The sequence below is a fragment of the Acomys russatus genome, chromosome 4 (assembly GCF_903995435.1).
Source record: "Acomys russatus chromosome 4, mAcoRus1.1, whole genome shotgun sequence".
Lineage (NCBI taxonomy): Eukaryota > Metazoa > Chordata > Mammalia > Rodentia > Muridae > Acomys > Acomys russatus.
The window spans coordinates 67,141,845-67,162,057 of NC_067140.1; the positions used below are offsets into that span (position 1 = coordinate 67,141,845).

General features: G+C 45.0%; 2 protein-coding genes across 5 annotated transcripts in view; one reads left to right on the plus strand and one right to left on the minus strand.

The window, feature by feature from the left end:
• Pank2 (pantothenate kinase 2) overlaps positions 1-4,700 on the plus strand; it is a 34,248-nt gene extending 29,548 nt beyond the window's left edge. For all 4 annotated transcript variants that reach the window (XM_051144656.1, XM_051144658.1, XM_051144657.1 and 1 more), the window contains 2 exons: positions 2,284-2,409; positions 4,361-4,700. In XM_051144656.1, the coding sequence (XP_051000613.1) occupies positions 2,284-2,409; positions 4,361-4,411 (177 nt within the window). In that variant the 3' untranslated portion in view covers positions 4,412-4,700. The remainder of the gene's footprint in view (positions 1-2,283; positions 2,410-4,360) is intronic.
• A 6,183-nt stretch (positions 4,701-10,883) lies between these two features.
• The window catches only part of Rnf24 (ring finger protein 24), a 47,059-nt gene continuing 37,729 nt past the window's right edge, over positions 10,884-20,213 (minus strand). Inside the window, exons 3-6 of the mRNA XM_051144660.1 lie at positions 15,752-15,794; positions 13,208-13,249; positions 12,343-12,422; positions 10,884-11,722 (exon numbers count right to left, since the gene is read on the minus strand). Coding sequence (XP_051000617.1) covers positions 11,584-11,722; positions 12,343-12,422; positions 13,208-13,249; positions 15,752-15,794 — 304 coding nt within the window. The 3' untranslated portion in view covers positions 10,884-11,583. The remainder of the gene's footprint in view (positions 11,723-12,342; positions 12,423-13,207; positions 13,250-15,751; positions 15,795-20,213) is intronic.

The window sequence follows — 20,213 nt, forward strand, 5'->3', positions numbered from 1 at the left end:
GACTCCATAACTCTTGAATCTTAAAAAAAAACAAAAACAAAAAGCATTTATTTACTTAGTGGGTTTGTGTTTGCTCGTGCCAGAGATTGTGTTAAGCCAGGCATGGTGGCGCACACCTTTAATCCAGCACTCTGTCTGGAGGCAGAGGCCGGCGGATTTCTGCAATTTCGAGGCCAGCCTGGTCTACAAAACAGTCCAGGACAGCCAAGGCTACACAGAGAGACCCTGTCTTGAAAAAACAAAAAATGAAACCAAAACAAAAAAAGAAGTTGTTTTAAGACAGCTTTTGGAAATTGGTTACATCTGGCCTGAGGACAATTATCCTTACTACTGAGCCCTCCTGTCAGCCCAGCTCTGAGACTGTGATGCTTGCAAAACAGCACCGCATGGAATCCGTGCTCCCTCTGTCTTCAGTTCCAGGTGTAGTTGTGCCTCATTTACAATAGTGACAGGCCTCTGGTGTCTGCATGTCTGAACCTAGGAACACTGTCCAGGGCAGCCTTTTTGGAGCAAGGTGTCACTGATTTGTTCTAGTAGTTTTTGTTTTGTTTTGTTTTTTTGGAGACTGAGTTTCTTTGTATAGCCCTGGCTGTCCTGAAACTCACTTTGTAGACTAGGATAGCCTTGAACTCACAGAGATGCACCTGCCCCTGTCTTCCCCATTGCTGAGATTAAAGGCATCTGTCACCACACCTGGTTAGGTAGTCTTGAAATTTTTTCAAATAGGTGTGCATTGTTGTGCCCTATAGGTTTTGATGGTGAGGTCACAACTTCAGGATATCTTTGTGTTGTCTTGATGTACTATCTGTCCGTGGTTTCTCTGTAGTGGCACTAATCTCTTAACAATTAAGAGTCAAGGGGTTGAGGATTTAGTTCAGTGGTAGAACACTCCCTCAGCTCTGGGGGATTTAAACAAAAACAAAAACAAAAGACAAAATAACAATTAGAATCACTTTACCTAGATTCCTGTTTCTGGCATTCAGATCTCCGTGTCTGGACAGCTCTACATCCTTTCATAGTCCAGAGGCCCAAGTACCATGGTCAGTGGTAATCACAACAACAGACTCACTTCTTAGTACCAATTTCTTTTAAAATGTAATTATTATTATTATTGTGGGGTGGGCCACACGTGTCACAGGATGCTTGTGGATGCTAGGGGGCAACTTGTGGAGTTGGTTCTGGCCTACCTTTATGTGGTTTCTGGGCATTGAACCCATGCCATTAGGCTTTGAGGTAAGCGTTTTGTTTTTGTTTTCTTAACCTGATTCACCATTTCACTAGCTCATTGGTACCAATTTTCTGTGTTGCTTTCCTATTTTCTTTTCTCTTGAAAGAGATATTCCTCTTTTCTCTCCTTCCTCTTTTTCCCCCTTCTCTTTTCCCTCTCCTGTGTGTCTCTGTGTGCACACCCCTCCCCCCAGTGTATGTGAGTGTGCAGGTGTGCATACCCATGCTCATATGTGACCAGAACAGGACACTGCATGTACTGCCTTGAAGTGGATGCCTAGCTCTCAGCACCTGCCTGTATTGGGCCCCTAATGCTGGGGTTACAGGCATGTGCAGCCAGTCTGGCCTCTCACGTAGGTGCTGGTAGTTGACTGAGGTCATCCATCCCTCATGCTTGCAGAACAAGCATGGCACTCACTGCGCTGCCTGTCTCCCGGCTGCCTGTCTCCTGGGTTCTCTGCATTCCTTTTCTTGTTGCCACATTTCTGTCAAGAGCAACTAAGGGGAAAGAAGGATTTACATGAACTCATGGTGGTGGCAGTATGGCCATAGGAGTTGCTTGTGTGCAAGCCAGTGTGAACATGAGGGTCTGGATCACAAGTGAATGGACAGGAATGAGAGAGAGAGGTGAATGCTGGTGCTCAGCTGGCTTTCTTTTTTTCCCTCAGAGGGCCCCGCCCCAATTTAAATCTCTCTGTAAGTACCTCCCCAGACAGACATAAAGTTGTGCCTCATTTAATGTCCTAGCATGTCTTAATCTAATAGATGGAGTTCTGCTTATTTTTTTTAGCTTACTGTTAAGTTTTTCTTAGTAGTGGTGTTACTGTTTATCATATTTAATACAAGCTTTATTCATAGTCTTTCTGTGTACACTTTGGGACAAGTTTGAGGTGGGCCCAGAGTTGTCTGAACGTCAAATCTCATTAGACCTAGACCAACTGTATTGAATTTGATTCATCGGTCAAGTTGTTGCTGAAAACTGCATGATGCTTCTGGGTGTAGTTTTATGGGGAAACAAATCAGGGTGCGAACTCACTGCCGCTTTTCTGTGCTCAGAACATTAACCAGGTCGTTTTTGTCGGCAATTTCCTGAGAGTCAACACAATTGCCATGCGGCTTCTGGCATATGCTCTGGATTACTGGTCCAAGGGGCAGCTGAAAGCACTGTTTTCAGAGCACGAGGTGAGTGTCTTGTTTCCAGGGACTGTCACATAAACACAAGAGCAGAGAGCTAAAGGGCTGACCTGGGCTGCCATGAGTGCCTGTTCTGACTGACTATTATGCAGTGGCTGTGAGCTTTTATTGTTATTTCTGAAAACTATTCCTCACTGATGTAATGAGGCGGGCATTGAGCTAGTTTAAATTTAAGCAGTTTTGCTGTTGTTTGAAACAGGGCCTTGCTACGTAGCCATGGTTGGAACTTGAAACTTGGTATATGGATCATGCTGGTTTGAATTTTGTACAATCTCCCTAATCTCTGCTTTCCAGCACTGAGTTGAACCTTTTGCTAGGTAAAACAAGGGAATTAATTAATTTTTGGGGTAGCATCTCCTCGTCCCCATTTACACATCAACTTTGAAACTTTGAGTGCTGAGCTTTTTGGATTCGACGTGGTACACCAAGCACATCTAAGCATTTGGATGAGGGGAACTCAGCTGTAATCACAGTTTATGGATTCTGTTTTGTTGTTCTCACTGCTTGCTCACTTTTTCTTCTGCTCAGCTTTGGCCATTTGTTCTTGGCTCCATTGCTTATAGTCAGGCTTCTGACTTGTACGTTGATGTCTGCCCTTGACACTCATTATTGTAGTTCTGAGGTCCTTGTCTGCGCTCTCATGGCAAGTTTAGCAGTTGTGGAGGTATGGTGTGCCTTCTTGCTTTGTTTATTTGTTTTTTGTTTTTGTTTTTCCAGACAGGGTTTCTCTGCGTAGCCTTGACTATCCTGGACTCGCTTTGTAGGCCAGACTATCCTCGAACTCACAGGGATCCTCTGCCTCCCAAGTGCTAGGATTAAAGGCGTGTGCCACCACCACCGGGTGGCGGTGTGCCTTCTTTTCAAGCCTGCCTCCCTTCCTTCCTTCCTTTCTTCTTCCCTCCCCCCCTCTCCCTCCCTCCTTCTCTCTCTCATTCTCTTTCTTTTCTTAGCTGGGTCTCACTGTGTGGCTGGCTGGTCAGTAATTCTGTAGACCAGGTTGTTGAACTCATCTTCCACCTTTATTCCCTTCTGTACAGGAAGTATGGACCCTTTCCACCTCCCCCTTCCCTCCAGGCTTTTCAGTCTTTCATCCTCTGTGATTAAGCTTAAGTGTCTCTTCTCACCCTCAGACTTTGGTTGCTGGAAACGCATGCCTCTGCCCCAGGACAGGAGAGCCACCTGCTTGGGTTTTATTGCTGTGATAAACACCTTGGGGATGGAAGGTTTATTCGGGTTACATATTCCTGGCCACTGCTTACTGACTTGCTCCTCATGGTGTGCTCAGTCTTTTAGAACCCGGGACCACCTACCCAGGGGTGGCACCACCCACAGTGGGCTGGGTCTTCCCACATCAATCACTAATTAAGAAAATGCCAGATAGATTTGCCTACAGGCTACTCTAATTGGAGGCATTTTCTCAATTGAGTCCTCTTCTCAGCCTGACTATAGCTTGTATCAAGTTAACAAAAAAACTAACCAGAGCAAAACCTTTGCCAGAGCTGAGCCTGTCTTCCTTCAGCTGCTGTGTAGTGCCCTCTCTTCCTGTTGGGCATCTCCAACACACAGCCCTTCTCTGAAAGGGAGTTCTTAGGGCCTCTCCAGACTAGATGTCCTCTTTGTGCTCAGGAAACAAATGGGTCAGGTGTTAAAAGGATATGTTGGTGTTGTTTAATATAGTAATCATATTGGCTCATAAAAATGAGCTTGTGGGGTTGGAGGCAGGGCTCAGTGGCTGACAGCACACAGTGCTCTTGAAGAGGACCTGAAGTTTGGTTCTCTGTACCATATTGGGTGGCTCACAGCTACCTAACTAACCCTAGCTCCAGGGAATCTGATGCCTCTGGCTTCTGTGCAGCTGTATTCATATGACTACCCCTCCCCATACATATTTTAAAATAATTATTAAAAATGGTCTCACTTGTGGTATGTCATTTTTCAGGGTTATTTTGGAGCCGTTGGTGCACTCCTTGAGCTGCTGAAGATACCCTGACTGTTACCCAGAGGACTCCTGAAACTTGCCACAGGGACATCTGTGGACTTGCAGCTTTTTTTTTTTTTTTTTAAAAAGAGACTCACATTTTATGATCGTGTACTACTCAAATCAGAGCAAGAAACAAATGTATTTTTCTAAGTCATCAAGATAAATTTCTAAAATTCTGTCTAACATAGCATCCAGAAAGGATTTTTTCCCCCTGTTTAGGCAGTGTGAAGATTTGTTGTTTATTAGCCGTTCTTTGGGATGTTTACTCTGAGGTGCTTTGGAATCCCAGCATCACCCACACTTGGTCTGCGCTCCTGCTAGCGGCTGACTGCTTGTCATGTTGGAATGTGTTGAAACCCAAGCGGTTCTGTCAGTACATGTTCTTGGGGATCATCTGTGCACTCTGGTTTATGTTTCCATGCTGAAAATGGTTTATTTCAAGGTTCTGCAAACTTGTCGGGTTGTCTGCGTCTGATGCTCAACACGAACTTTGGAAAGGCACTTCCTGTCCTTTATACTGTTAACTCTTAGGGCTGTGTGGAAAGACAGGACTTCTGGGAGAATTCTCTTGGGAAAGGTGATTAGGGACCCAAAGGGAATCGGTAAGTTAGGTGAAAATGAAGTGCCAGATGGGCAGGAGAGTGTTTATCCTTTCATACTGAGTACCACAGAAGAATGGTGTTTATGGAATAACTTGTGGTACCCTTCAGGATGCTGGCAGGTGGTACTAGTGGAGAGATGAATTATTCTTATTAGGGGCTGGACCTTTCTTCTGTGCAGAATAATAAACAGCTTTCTTATTGTAAATACTAAGAGATGGCCTGCATTGCAGCTGAAGGCAAGGAAGGGCCTGTCCACAGTAGCCTTGCAGCTGGAACGGAGACCTCAAGCTTTGACTGGGGATGTTTCTGCTATTCAACTGATTTGTGCTGCCAGCTTTGGGGCAACAGAAGGCTCTTGTTGGTTTGGGCCATGGGAACTCAAGCTTAGACTTGGCTGGCTAGCCTGCTATGATGGTTTCCAATTCCCACAGGGACAGCTGCTTTTTAATATGTGCTTTGGGCCATTTGGACTTGTGGTGCCATTGGGCTGGGGTCTCACACAGCACAGGATGTTGCAGGGATGGCAGTTCTTGCTGACTTCTGCTACCAAAGGAGCCTCCTGAGATCCTCAAAACCGTCTCCACCTACCTGTCACACAGGAAGTTTCTCCATCTATGGCAGGGCTCAACTCCTCCCTACCACCTCAGATGAGGTGTTGCCTACACATTGGCTATTTGGCAGTTGTATGCGTTGTTCTGTCTTCCTATATTGATGTTCCCACAGTGTTAGAAAAAACAAGCTCAGAAGAGCAAGCCTCAGGGTCACAGTAGGTCTGAGTGGTACTATTTTGCACCGCTCTCACCCTTTACTGTCTCCTTTTTCCTCATTGTACTCAGGCCAATGTCATTCCATGGCAGGGTTCTTTCATTTTTTAGACAATGTCTCAGTCCAGGCTAACCTCAAACTTACAATACAGCAGTATACCTGAGGCTGGCTTTGAACTGCTGACCTGGTTGCCACCACCTCTGAAGTGCTTGGACTATAGGTATGCACTGCTAGTAAACTCCCATTATAAATACAAAGGGTGTTTCGGGGCCTCATCCTACCCAGTCCTAACCTGCTTCTCCTGCTTCCTTTGATGCTCTGTCTACTGACTTCCTCTGGCAGCTCCCCTCTCAGCTGTGGGTTTCTCCAAGCTGTCTTCCCGTTGGACCACAGTATATGCAGAACTGTACACATTGCGTCTCATAGCCACCTCTGATTTTTGAGCTGCTTCCAATGGCTGTTGGAATCATCTCGTGTCTCAGCTGTCCAGTTGAGGTAGTTTCTTTGGTAGTCTAAAGTTCCACCCCCTTCCTCTACTCAGGAAGGAGGGTTTGCAGCCCTGGAGCAGAGAGAATGTAGCCTGAACTAAGATGGGAGGAGGATGACCAGTGTGAAGAGCCTCAGGGATGTAGGTAAGGGACAGGAGGTGCTGAGGGTACCTAGTTTGCTTTCAGAGTGCCTGGTTTTGAGACCCCAAAGCATAAGGGCATTTGTGTCAGAGACAACACAGAGGATTGTGTTTCTGGGAGAGTGAGTCCCCAGAGCATGAGAAAAGGCAAATGGGCAGTGAAGGAATGGGCTGCAGGGAAAACAACCTGGTAAAGGGACCTGGGAGTCTGAGAGCAAGCTGTTAAGTAGGTACTTCCTAGCTGGGTTGCTGAAGGCAGCTCCAGGGTTATGTGTGGCTTTAGTGAAGCCATGGGCTGAAGCTGAGCAGCACAGAGCTGCTCACTTTTTTGTTAGGGTTAGGGCAAGTTCTGGGAGTGTTGCAGACTGTTGATAAACATCAAGCCACCCCGAGTGCTGGTGACCACAATTGGATTACATGGTGTGGTCTGGCTTCTTTGCAGTCTCTGGCCATGTCAGAGGACCATCAGTGCAAAAGTTGACAAGTACATAATACAAAGTTTTTTAAAATCTGCCCTTTATTTACATATGTTTGGGTCAATTACATGCATGTTTTATCTTTAAACAAGTGATTAGCAAAAAAATGCATTAAAGTTTTAAAATAGCAATTAAATATACAAAAATATAGCTTACAAAAACCAATGTTTAAAAATATTCTGCTGCAGAATTCTTAGTGTACAAACACGTCTATGAAACCTGAGGCTCAGCATTTCATAAACTTTTGAGGGAGTTCTATCTAGTAAATAAGCCCCAAAGGGCTAAGCTACAAGACTAAAGTGCCACTCCCCCACTTTCCTGGCCATGACTTGTCAAGAGACCCAAAGGCAATGGTGCCAAGCCATCACCAGGAAGATTCTCTGCTTCTCCACATCCAACAACCAGGAAGAAGAGGCATGGACGGCGTGAGGTTTCTATCTCACAAGTCCCTTAACACTGGTAGGGCCATGATTTGAGCTACATCGTGTCTGAAAGGGCAGGGGTGGTTCTCCCTGACCCTGTGAACAAAGGAACTTACAATATGGATACTTGCTGGTTTAACTGGAATAAAATCATCTTGGAGCAATTTGGGTTCTAAAGCTACACTTGAAAACAGAGTGACAGGTGTTCGACTAAATCAGTGAACCCAACTCCTGTTAATCTTACTTTAAAAGCCTTTACCTGACATTCCAGGTCCTCACCTCTAAGGTTTAATAGTTAGATACTGTGATGTTTCCATTTTAGGTAATTTTTTTCTTAATTAAAGATTTATTTTTATGTGTATGAGTGTTTGCTTGCACATACATGTTTGATTCTGGTGTCCTCAGATGCCAGAAGAGATGTCCTGGAACTCAGTTTGAAGCTGTGAGCCACCATGTAGGTGCTAGAAACCACTGAGCCACCTCTGCTGGGGAAGGTTAACCAGGCTAGAGATTGCATGAAGAGCCTGAAGGGTAGATTTCCACTTCTCAAGGCTCATCTTGGGTGAGCACAGGCAGCACTTCACCCATTGGGATGCTGCTTAGGCTGCAGGTAAGCAGGTGAGTTGAGTAAAGCCTTGGGTGGTGGATGCTGGAGAGCAAAGCACATAACTGTTTCTCTCCTTACTGGCTGCCCTGGGCGAGGAGCTTTACTTTTTACCGTAGGAGAGGGCAAAATGAACTTAGAAGTGATTTCTGTTAATTAGAAAGTTGGGAGAGGGGAGAATCTTTAGGATTCATTTGCAGACGCTTGGGTGTAATGACAGCCTCGGGACTTAGGAGAGCTGCCTTGATACATGTTTTCCTGCCTCAGAATGTACTGGCACCAACTAAGTGACCAGAGCAGGTTGAGAGGGAGGAGGGTGAGCTGGCCCAAGCAGCTAGAGAGACTGCTTAGGGATAGGGGAAAGCCTGCATCCTGAGAAGTAGGGAAATCAGCTGCGCTGTTCTATTGGGGGGTGTGTGTGTCAGGGATGGATCTGTAAAGGAATCTATACAAAAGGAATGTGGGATGGCTCTCATACACTGTGTGCGCGTGTGTACACAAATCCCTAAAAGAAAAGTGAGTGCTCATGGGATAGTGTTTTTACAAGAGAGTCAACTACTGTGATGTGAATTTTGTGAAGGATTATCTATTCAAAGACTCAAAAAAAGTCTTCTAGTAACCCTGCTACAATTCCTGGGTGATGGCTAAGGGAAGGAGTGTCAAGAGGTTGACCTGCAGAAAAGCTAAACTGGGCATTGATTGGGTGGACAGTAAAAACTAGTCCAGGCATTTCTGCCTGCCTAGAGCTCTTGGGAACATTATGGAGATCTCAAATTCCTAGAAAATAAGTGCTGAAAACCTACAGCTCAGCTCAGAGTGGCTGTCCCAAGTAGGCGATAACATGCTTTGGAACACAGCCATGGAAAAGATCTTTTGTCAAGAACAGTATTTGGCAATGGTGGAAGATCCCCTGTATCCTTCAGTATAGACCTCACCAGAGGCCACCTGCCCCTACCTGGCTGTTTTGTCTTGCTTCCTGGTTAGGCAAGCACAGGTTATAAAAACCAGTCAAGGATAGGCCAGACTAAATTACACTTGGCAAAGGAAAGCAGCAGATGTTAACTTAAATGTTACAGGTACAGTATGGGTTTTCCCCTCCTCCATTTCTAGTGCTAGCTAAATTCAGTTGACTCCTAGGCAACAATAATGAAGGCATGAGGTCCAGCCAGGGCTGGGTTATGCTCCACTACCCAATCTTCTAGCTACTTGAGACACTCAACAAGAGTTCAGTGGTCTAAGTAGAACAAAGCCAGATCTTAGGAAATGATGTGGAAAGGGTGGCATCACTGTGCACTTAGGCCTGAGCCAGTGGTGCAGAAGCATTGGTGGGGTCCCAGACATCAGGGTTGAGTGGCTAGCAGGTGCCACAATGGGGAGAAATGATACTGCAGCAGGTGACCACCAAGCCAAGGTGAAAAGCATATTTGCACACTTGCAGCTTCCCGCCCAAAGAATGTCTTTTAGAAAGCAATCATATTAACAGTAGCTGAGCAGAAAAGGCTAGGGACCTCACTTTGGTTCCACAGAATGGGTACAGGGCAAAGCACCCCAATATTCTTCCAATGCCCCTGACTATTCAGGCTGCACACCAATTATCTCAACCTGTCTGATGAGCATTTTGCATCTACAAATATGGGGCTCTGTGATGCTGGCTTTTTAGTAGTGAGAACAGGGATAGAAAAAGCTGCAGCTAAAGGTCAAGATTCTACAAAAGCTGTGAGTGGTGATAATTTACAGTACCAATCATGGGAATCTTGGGGGGGGGGGAGGATTTCCTTATTGTATCCAGTTATGAAGTAGGAAATGGCAGATGCTAGCCTGTTTCGTTAAAACAGGACCAGAAGTCCACTTCTGGCATTGGTCACTGAAAACGTTTCACTGTAAACTGAGCGTGGGCATTTGACTCTGGTACTACAGCTAGCGGAGCATAGGCATGGATTGCTTGGGCCAATCAGGTTAAGGCTCTCATAGAAAATGGTTCGCACTCCCTTGCTCTGTACAGGAACACAGTTGGCCTGCCACAAATAGAGCACACTGGGGACAGCCAATTCTCACCAACCAGATTTGTAATCTCTCAAATGGACTCGGCTAAGAACGTCCCCCTGTCTCCAACACACACACTTTACAAGAGGCTCTCGCTATGAAGCCAAGGCTGGCTTCAAACTGGAGACCCTGCCTGCCTCAGCTGGGACTATACAAGTGTGTACCACCTCACTTGGCTTCCATAGCACTTTTTAGACAAATAGTGGTTTTCTTCCTTATATAGCCCTGGCTACTGGAGGCAAAGGCAGGTTCCCTCTCGTTCTAAGATTAGGTAGATGTCAGGAACAGAGTAGCAAAGACCCCCATCCTCTCCATGCCAGACTGTACTTACTGCAAAAACTCATACCTGTGGGGTGGAGCAGGGCAGAGCAGTTGTTGAGGCATTGCAGTGGCACCATTGTGACAAGAGAGGAAAGAGCAAGCTATGTAAAAAGAATGTTCTGTGCTTTACATGGCTAGTTTACAGTGTTCACAATGCCTATTGGTGGCAATTACCTCTAGAAAAGTTGGACAGAAAGAGCCAAAAAGCAGCATGCATTTCTCTCCTATACAGACACCTTCAGTGAGGGATCTCAAGTCCAAGTAACTGAGGTGCACACTAACAGAAGGCCAGCCACGCAGGAGCTTCAACTAGTTACAACTCCAAGTGGCTCAACTGGCTTCAACATCACAGGGAGTTTACTGGGGATGCATGTTTAAAAATGCAGTAAGACATCTTATGTAGAGAAAGAGCAGAAGAGAGGAGGGAAGGGAATGTGTCAGTGTCCTGCTCATCCAGGTTGGTGAGGAGGGCTGGCTTTGCTGAGAAAGGGGCTCCTCTTTGGAGCCATCTGGGGGCCCAGAGAGACTCCTTAGCTAGTGGACCGAGGCCAGCAGCTGTAATGGACTCACACTGCACTTTTGGCATACTTGAGTAGTACCCTGGGCTCTGGAGGGGGACAGTGGAGGTTCAGGGTCAAGCTCCTGCTGGGCCTTACTGATGACTAGGAGGGAATACAGAAGAGGAATGGCTCCTGACCAGGCCTTTCCATGGCTTCAACTTAGAAGATTTGACAGCAAGTGTGAACTGGCGTGTGGGGCAGAGGTTCCGCTGCTGTTCCCAAAGCCTTCAGGTTCCAAGATGGCCTTATTAAAGGAACAGAACCCAAAGAGCCTTGCAGGGGCGGCCTCACCAAATACTGGCAGCCAGATGTGTTCAGCTGATGGCACAGCTGGTTTCACTTGACTTGGGATACCAAGAGGGTCTGCAGCAACAGAGGCAGGTGAAATCTGCACAGCAGTTTATGGGTCCACAGGTGTGTGTGGCGTTACAGTCCCATTCGCAGTTCCTTTCTAACACCTGTGCTTATCTTCCCTCCTGCTTGATGTAGCGGTGCCTGGGAGACAAGGGATGCTCAGGACTTTCTGAAACCAAACCTGCAGGCTCATCCACTCCTTTTGGCAGAGGGTGATATCAGGGTGCTTTGGTTGTCACGAGATCCAGATGCCTAGGTTCTCAGCTTGCCTGGCTCAGGAGTTCTTCATGAAGCAAAGGAAGAGACAGTGGGTGCCCCAGGCAGAGAGCAGCCAAAAGAGAGTCTGCTTGTGTTCCTCCTGGCTCCAGACTGATGTGTCCAGCAACAGTCTGATCCTTGCAGCAAGCTATACAATGTTCTCTGCCCCAGGGAGGGGCTCCTGAGGGGGACCACGGTCCTGTTTACTGTGCAACTGTGCCAGCTGCAGCACTGGCATGTTGCATAGGGGACATACTTTCCGGACTTCCAGCCACTTAACAAGGCACCTGCAGATCAAGACAGCCAGGCGGGAGACATCAGCTCCAGATGTACAGCAGCCCCTGCCCTGAGCTCACTGCTTCAACTGTCAGGTACACAGAGCAGTGAGGAGTCTAGAATCCACATCACCCTCTGACAAGCCAGAGGAGGGTGGCTTCATGTCTCCTACGAGGTGGCACGAAGGTGCCACAATCAGCACTTTATACTCCCCAAAAGTATGCTGATGAAGGAAAGCAGGAAAAATAAAAATTTCTAAGAACCCAAAACTTCGAGGAGGGGATATGAATATATCTAGAAAGGGAGGTAGGCGGCCCTACAGCACCATGCATATCCGTACTACTTACTGCGACTTAAAACAAATGGTTTTGATTAAACTACAGCTTCAAGAGATGGAAACAGTTGTTGGAAAGTTCCAGCTAAAGAGCTGTTTATAGATGGGCTGGATCTCTGCCCAAGCCTGCAGTGATGGCCATGTTCCACTTTCCTAGTCCCTCCTAATGTCACGTACACATGCATGTGCCCCGCCCTGTGCAGTGCTGTTTTTTTGTGAAGCCATCAAGCTTGACTGGCAGTGCCCCATAGCCTGCAGTAAGTTGGTCACATTAAATAATTCCATACCAATACTTACTTTCTGTGGAAGGCATGCTTACATGGGCAAATGCCCAGTTCATCTCGAGGCTTGAAGTCTTCTAGACATACAGCACAGAGCTAAAAGGCAAAGTCACAAGTGAGGCTAATTAATGTCCATCAGGAACAGTGTGGGTTCCTGAAGCTCAGCAAAGCAACAACAGGAACTGGGGCTCCCTAAGGCTCCTAGTGAGGAAACCAGGCTGCATACTCTTGACACCTGTCGTTAAAGTCAGCAGACAGACTATTACATGGAATCCTGAATTTGTGCCTGTTGAATTGTGCCTACCAGCACTTGAGAGGCTGAAGCAGAGGACTGTGTGAATTCAAGGACAACCTGGGCTACAAATGAGATCTAAAAAACAAACCCCTGGAGACTTCCTGTAAGGGTTAATCCTCACCATCAACCCAACTGGCTTTTGACCTCACCGAGGTCACAGGCCACTGTGTCTGGGAAGGTGATCTGGCAAGGTTTAACGAAGGAAGCCATCCATGCCTTAGCATTGGCTGGGTGTCCATAGTGGGTAGAGAGAGGAGCAGGAAAGCCTGGTGAGCAGCACTGTTCATCTTTCTGCTTCCTCTGGGAGGTCAGTGTAGCAGCTCATCCACCTACTGCAACGGCTAAGCCTCGCTCGCTGCCAGATCTTTTTTGCCATGGTGAAGAGTACACAAAACATGAGCCACAATAGACCTTCTCTTTTGTATGTTGCTACCAAGTAATTTGTCACAGTGATAAGAGGAGCATGGTATTGTCATAAGAGTGGCTGGGATGCGGGGAGCGGGAAGGAGGGAGATGCTTATCTTTCTCAGCTTTTGAAAATGAAGGTGTTCAAGCTTAAGGAACTAAAATACTTAAAAGCACTTACCTCATGTAAATTCAGTTCTTTCACTTTTTCTTTTAAAATAACCTGGAAGATTAAAACACATGCTTTTATACCATGTAAATATATAGGCAGGTGCCTTTCCTCACCGTGAGTTACCATCTCACGGGCCACATGGATGTTTACTTAGTGGTCACAGTATCTGCCTGGTATGCACTAGGCTCAGGCTTTAATCCACATTGCCACATGCACAGAAGTGATTGAAGAGTTCCTCATACTGCTGACAAATATATGAATATTTTATGTATGTACGTGTATATTATAGGCCATATAGACACATGTATGCATGTGGCTCATTTTCCTCATACTTAAATTAGAAGCAATCTCCTTTATACTTTGAAGCAGAGTATTCTAACTTTTTTTTTCTCCAAGACAGGACTTCCCTGTGTAACCTTGGCTGTCCTGGAACTTGCTCTGGAGACCAGGCTGGCCTCAAATCCACAGAAATGCTGGGATTAAAGGCATGCGCCACCACCACCTGGGTTACTACTATTTTTTAAAGGTAGGGTTTTCTGAGCTCACTGTGTAGCTGGTGCTGAGGCTCGGGGTCAGGGAAAGCACTCCTAACTGAGCTATATCTCCAGCTCTGCTTCTGGATCTTTTTGTTAGTAGAGCAAATCCTGGAAAAGACATAAATGAAATTGGTGGAAGCAATAACCTCACATTTGATAAAGTAACACTGGCTGGTGAGAATTAATAATCCATAAAAGATTAAAAAATAAAGTCAATTTTAATCTTGGAAGCTTGATTATTGTATGCTAAAGTCCTCAGAAAAAAAATCATCCAGATTTGTCCTGGATGTGTGATAGCAAAATTAGCTGAAGAGAATGTGACATCAAAGGATTCCATCAAAGAGAAAAACTTCAGAGTAGACTTTTTTTCAAAAAAATTATTTGGGGGCTGGAGAGATTTTAGTGGTTAGGAACACTGCAGACCAGGCTGCCTTCAAACTCAAAGAGGTCTACCTGCCTCTGCCTCCTGAGTGCTGGGATTAAAAGTACATGCCACTAAACCTGGATACTTATATTTATCTTAAAGGGGAAGATCAGACAAGTTAAACTTGGTGGAAATGTCTAAATTTGGGGGTTTTGACATTTAAATAGAAAATGATTTAAGGCAAATCAAGTTTTCAGAAATCACAAGAAAGCTACCATCCAACCACAGAATGATGCTATCCAACCACAGATGATGTTAGGATCAAGTATACCTTTCACCTCACCTGGTTAGTTTCCAGTCAGCTTCACCTATTAAATAACCACCAAGGCCAACTTTACTCTCTAGTTAACTGACATGCAAACATCTTGTAGATTTTCAAGATTATGATTGAATTGAGACATTCAGAAAACTACAAATTCAACTGTCTTTGACCTGCATGGTAGTGCTGGAGAGGAACAGCGGTTAGTCACAGACAGATGTACCAACAATGAGTTCACTTCAAACACTTCCACACAGGGACACAAAACCCTAAAACGTGATATCAGTGCCAGCAAGGTTAAAGAAGCTACCTTTCTTCCTGTCTTAAAAGCTAAGGACGGCCAGGCATGGTGGCACGCCTTTAATCCTAGCACTCGGGAGGCAGAGGCAGGCGGATCTCTGAGTTCTAGGCCAGCCTGGTTTACACAGAGAGACCCTATCTCAAAAAAGAGGAGGAGGAGGAGGAGGAGGAGAAGGAGAAGAAGAAGAAGAAGAAGCAGAAAGAAGAAAGAAGAAGAAGAAGAAGAAGAAGAAGAAGAAGAAGAAGAAGAAGAAGAAGAAGAAGAAGAAGAAGAAGAAGAAGAAGCAGCAGCAGCAGCAGCAGCTAAGAACAACAAAGATTTCATGTTTGGGGCCAAAATTAAGGAAAGCCTAGTACCACTGTTTGATCATGTTAGAGGTAAAATAATACATGATACATGGAACACTAAATTACTTTTATTTTGCTTCAAGAGAAGGTGGAGTCTGTCAGTGTGGTAGCGCAGCTTGTAATCTTAGCACCTTGAGGCCATGGCAAGGGAATTACTTCAAGTTTAGGCCAGGCTGGATTACAAAACTGGTTCCAGGTCAACCTTGGGCATATAGTAAAATCCTGTTTAAAACCAACAAACTTGCCGCTACCAACAAAAGCAAGCTAGGGCTATCAAAAACAAATGGGTGAAAGGCTGGTGACCTGAGGAGAGAGCACAGTGACACAGCTGGGTGACCTGGAGGAAGAGAGCACAGTGACACAGCTGGCCTCCTCTGAGCAGTTGCTCTATTGTCCATGAAGGAGAAAGATCCACTCAGTGGGATGTGTTCTTTGTTAAATCAGCAGTAACTTGAAGATTTTTCTCCAGCAAATCTTGACTGAAATTCTGTCATTTTATTTTATCATATAAATTTTCTATAGCTTAAATAATACCAATAAAAGATGACATGAAAAAAATCAAATTGATCTATTCTGTGCTAAAATGAACCCATATTAAGCTAATCCCAGCTTAAACTATGAGTGCAATCACAGTCTCAAAGTTTATTGAAAAAGCACAGTAAAAGTTAATCGTATAAATGTCTCACCTGTTTGTAGGCATAAAATTCTTTGTGTGCTTGATGTCTTAGCCTAAAAGACACAAATCAGCAGTGCGATATTGAGATTTCAAGGAAGTACCCAGTGACCATAGGACATCACCACTGTAGGATCTAATGAAATTTCATTGAAACAAGAATCTCAACACAGGCATTCTAATGAAGCTAAAGCTTTCCATGTTAAGGAAACTTATTTCAATAGTTAATTCTTAATTTTAAGACACAATTCAATAAAGTACAAAAACTAAGTACACGGTTCAGAAACTTAAAAAATCCATCTGCTGGAATAATTATCATCCACATCAAGATATAGGTAATTCCCAGGATCCCTGAAGCTTCGGAACTGTCCCTCCCAGTCAGTGTCCACCCTTAAAACTGGCCCTATTGGCCCTTTATCACCAGCCAGTGTAGATTAGCTATGTCTGCTTTAGACTCACATACATAGGTTGCTTGGTGCATCCTCTTTTGTGTTTGGTTTCTTCCAATCTACAGTCCCTAACTGAGATTCTTTTTGTATCTAGTTACAGAAATGTCTGCTTAGCCCAAGATTAAGAAGTAATTCTCCTGAATTCAGTGTTTGGAGACAAAAACCCGTTATTCCCATCACTTGGGAGACAGTGGCAGATGGATCAAAAGTTCAAGGTCATTAATCTTGGCTATACAGAAGTTTGAGGCCAGCCTGGGCTACATATGATAGTTTGACGACAATGCCCCACATTCTGAAAAATCATGCACTATTTTATCTACGACATTTAAGTCCGAGATCCACCTAAAGCTAGACTTCATGTGTGTTGTAAGGTAGGGCTTTAGAGTCTTTTTATCCCTGTACCAGTTTTTACTGGCTTCATAATATTTATCAAATCCTCCTTTCCCCATGAACTGTAGTCCACGTCTGCTATCAACTGCCATATGCAGATGTGGATTAGCTCCTTGACTTTACACCCTGTTCCAGTGCTCTATCTTCCTGTCCTTGCATTTGGGTTCCAATGGCATCCTTCAAAAACTCCAAGTCCTAGGCCTGCTGTGACTAAGGTAATGAGCAGACACAGAAGAAAGGCCAGGTGACCAGGTGATTGCTGAGCAGAAGCTGAACAGCAGCCATAAGTCAAGAAAAGATAAGGGTTACTGGTCATCACCAGAAGCTGGGTGGATTCACTCTAAGAAACACACACTTGTGTTGCTGACTCGTCTGTTTTACAGTGCTCTATTGAGAGGGTCCTATCTAGGAACATAACACCCCATGTCAATACTATTTTTAAATGTTTTATTCTAGGGGCTGGAGAGATGGTGGAGCAATTAAGAGCACCTGTGATTTGTTCCAATACCCATATCAGATGGCTCACACCCTATTATAATTTCAGTTCCAGCAATATCTGGCTTCCACTGGCACAGGCACACATGTAGTACATATTCTCAGGTAGGTACAAGCATTAAAAACAACTTTTATTCTAAAATAAACACACAAAAGGTAAAGAGTCTACATATATTTTTGATTTGAGACCAAATTTAAGAACTTCCTGCCTTAGGACCCTGAACCGTCATGCAGCTCACGTAGACTTTTCTACATGTTTCCAATGCTTACAGTTATAGAATCACAATACAGTTGCCACAGCTGGAAAAGACGTGGCATAATACTGGCAGGACCTCGGCCAGCTATCAGAAATAGGCCCTGTTTGAATTCCACAAGATTTTTCACTGGTGCCCTTCTTCCCACAGCAAGTCTTACTCGGGATCCCATTTTACCCCTGGCTGTGTCTCCTCAGCCTCCATTATCATGGCCCGTCCTCCGCTGTTCAAACCTTTGACGCATAATTATCATTGGTTGGTTCAGGTATTGTCGACCATAAAGTCACTATTGTACCCTTTCTGACACATGTCTTGGGGAGATAAGCTAAAATCGCACCCCTATCTTACTTTTCGCTCAAGCTTCTTCCCACTAATTTAGCATCCACCTTCTTAGTGTTCCTAATTCTTTGTCTATTTAATTGAAATTCACAGATAGGCGTGAAGATGGCCAGTTATATACTCAACTTTAATCTCAATACTGAGGAGGGAGAGGCAGGTGGATCTCTAAGCTGGAGGCCAGCCTCGTCTTCATATTGAGCTCCAGGCTAGTGAAGGCTACAAAGTAAGACCGTGTCTGAAAACAAAAACAAAACCCCCAGTTTTGCACAGTTTAAGATAGTCTATGCAAGCCGGGCTTTAATCTCAGCACTTGTGAGGCAGAGGCAGATGGACAGATTGCTGTGAGTTTGAGGCCAGCCTGGTCTACAAAGCAAGTACAGGACAGCCAAGGGTACACAGAGAGACCCTGTCTTGAAAAACCAAAAGCCAAACAAACAAAAAATCAAGATAGTCTATGTGCTATGGGCTAAAACTCAGTGCGTTGCTCAGGTATACTGGGACTAGACTAGATGGAATGCTTGTCTGGCATGCATGAGCCTAGCGCTGGAAGGGACAAGGGGCTTGATTTATGCTTTCCCTTTGCTTTTACCTATCATGATTAGAGCCCTAAGCTTCCATGAAGCACTGGTTTCAGGCCTGTGCTACTCTCTTCAAGCGCCCCCCACCCCCAACTTTTTATTTACCTTTATTTTATGTGCACTGGTTGTTCTGCCTGCCTGCATGTCTGTGTGAGAGTGTCAGATCTTGGAGTTACAGACAGTTGTGAACAGCCATGTGAGGAACAGTCAGTGCCCTTGACTGCAGAGCCATCTCTCCAGCCCTCTCTGCAAGTCTTACCGCATCCTCTACCCTCTTCTTTGAGACAGGCTCTTGTTGTGTAGCTCAATGGGACTTTGAACTCAGGACCTACTTGCTTCATCTTGAGTATTATTAGGACTCTGTATGAGGGCCACCTGGCTCTCCTTATTCTTTTTTCTTTTTCTTTTTTGGAGACAGTCTTACTCTACTGCAGGATAGCATGGAACACACTGTGGAGCTGACGTTGGCCGTGGTCTGCCGAGTGTGTGACTACAGGCATTTGCTGCGGAAGAATGTAAAGTCACACGCCAGATCCCTGGAACCGACAGCCAGGCGGCTCCTGCCTGTAACCACCACCATGCACTCAGAACGCTAAGGGCCTCACTTGTAGCTGTCCTGGAACTCACTTTATAGACCAGACCAGGGTGGCCTCAAATTCAGAGAGATCTATCTGCCTCTGCCTCTCCATGCTGAAATTTAAGGCGTGCACCACCACACTGGGCTTCATGTAGCACTCTGGATGGTTTTGATATAGGGTCTCACTACGTAGATGAGTTGGCCCGAAACTCTTGATCATGTTGGCTCCACCTCGCAAGTGCTAAGAGCACAAATGTTTGTTACTACACCTGGTTTACATAACCATTTTTAAGTCAGTTTTGGCTTTGAAAACTAGGCTATATTTAATAATAAAAAAGGCAAAAGTGGGGGGCTGGAGAGATGGCTCAAAGGGTAAGAGCCCTGGCTGTTCTTCCAAACGGCCTAAGTTCAATTCCTAGCAACCACATGGAGGCTCACAACCATCTATAATAAGATCTAATGTCCTCTTCTGGTGCACAGGTGTACATGCAGGCAGAGCACTGTATACATAATAAATAAATTTTGAAAAAAAAAAAGGGAGCGGGAGAGATGGTTCAGAGGTTAAGAGCACTGTCTGCTCTTCCAACGGTCCTGAGTTCAAATCTCAGCAACCACATGGTGGCTCACAACCATCTATAATGTGATCTGGCGCCCTCTTCTGGTGTTCAGGTGTACATGCAAGCAGAACACTATAATAAATAAATACATCTTTTTAAATTTTTTTTAAAGAGAAAAAGGTAAAAGTGTTTAGATAATAACAAGACAGCCAGGAATGGCTCATTACCAGCAAAATCTATCATCCTACCCCATGTGAGGTGACCTCTTCTGTCCCATGTCTCTACACGCTGATGTTTACAGTGTGGAATGCTTAGTGTGTTATGCATATAAGTAATTACACGAATACCCAACTACTTTTACATTAGAAAGGTGCTTAAAACCCTGAAAGGTCAGATGCAAGAGGTGTTTTAAGGCATAGCTCTTGTCTTAAGATGTCGTCTTCTGACCCATGACGACTTCAGATGATAGAGATACAAAATGCCTTCTACAAGAGCAACTTCCAGTCGACTAAATCAGGACTCCGGAGGCAGGGGCAGGTGGGTCTCTATGAGTTCAGGGCCAGCCTGGTCTACATACTGAGTACCAGGCCAGTCAGAAATGCATAGATTGAGGCTCTGTCTTAGAGACAATGGTGTAAGTGTATCTGGATGGGGTGCTAATATTGTAGGAAAACTACTGAAGACCATTTTCTACTTCAGAGTAAAACACTTCCTCAGCAGATAGCATTGAAGATTGTACAAAAGTGGGTTACTAAATACCAACTCACAGACGATTAAAATGCTGTCACTATGGCCTTAGAAAACTGGCCCATTCTTCCACATAATGTTTCTTGACC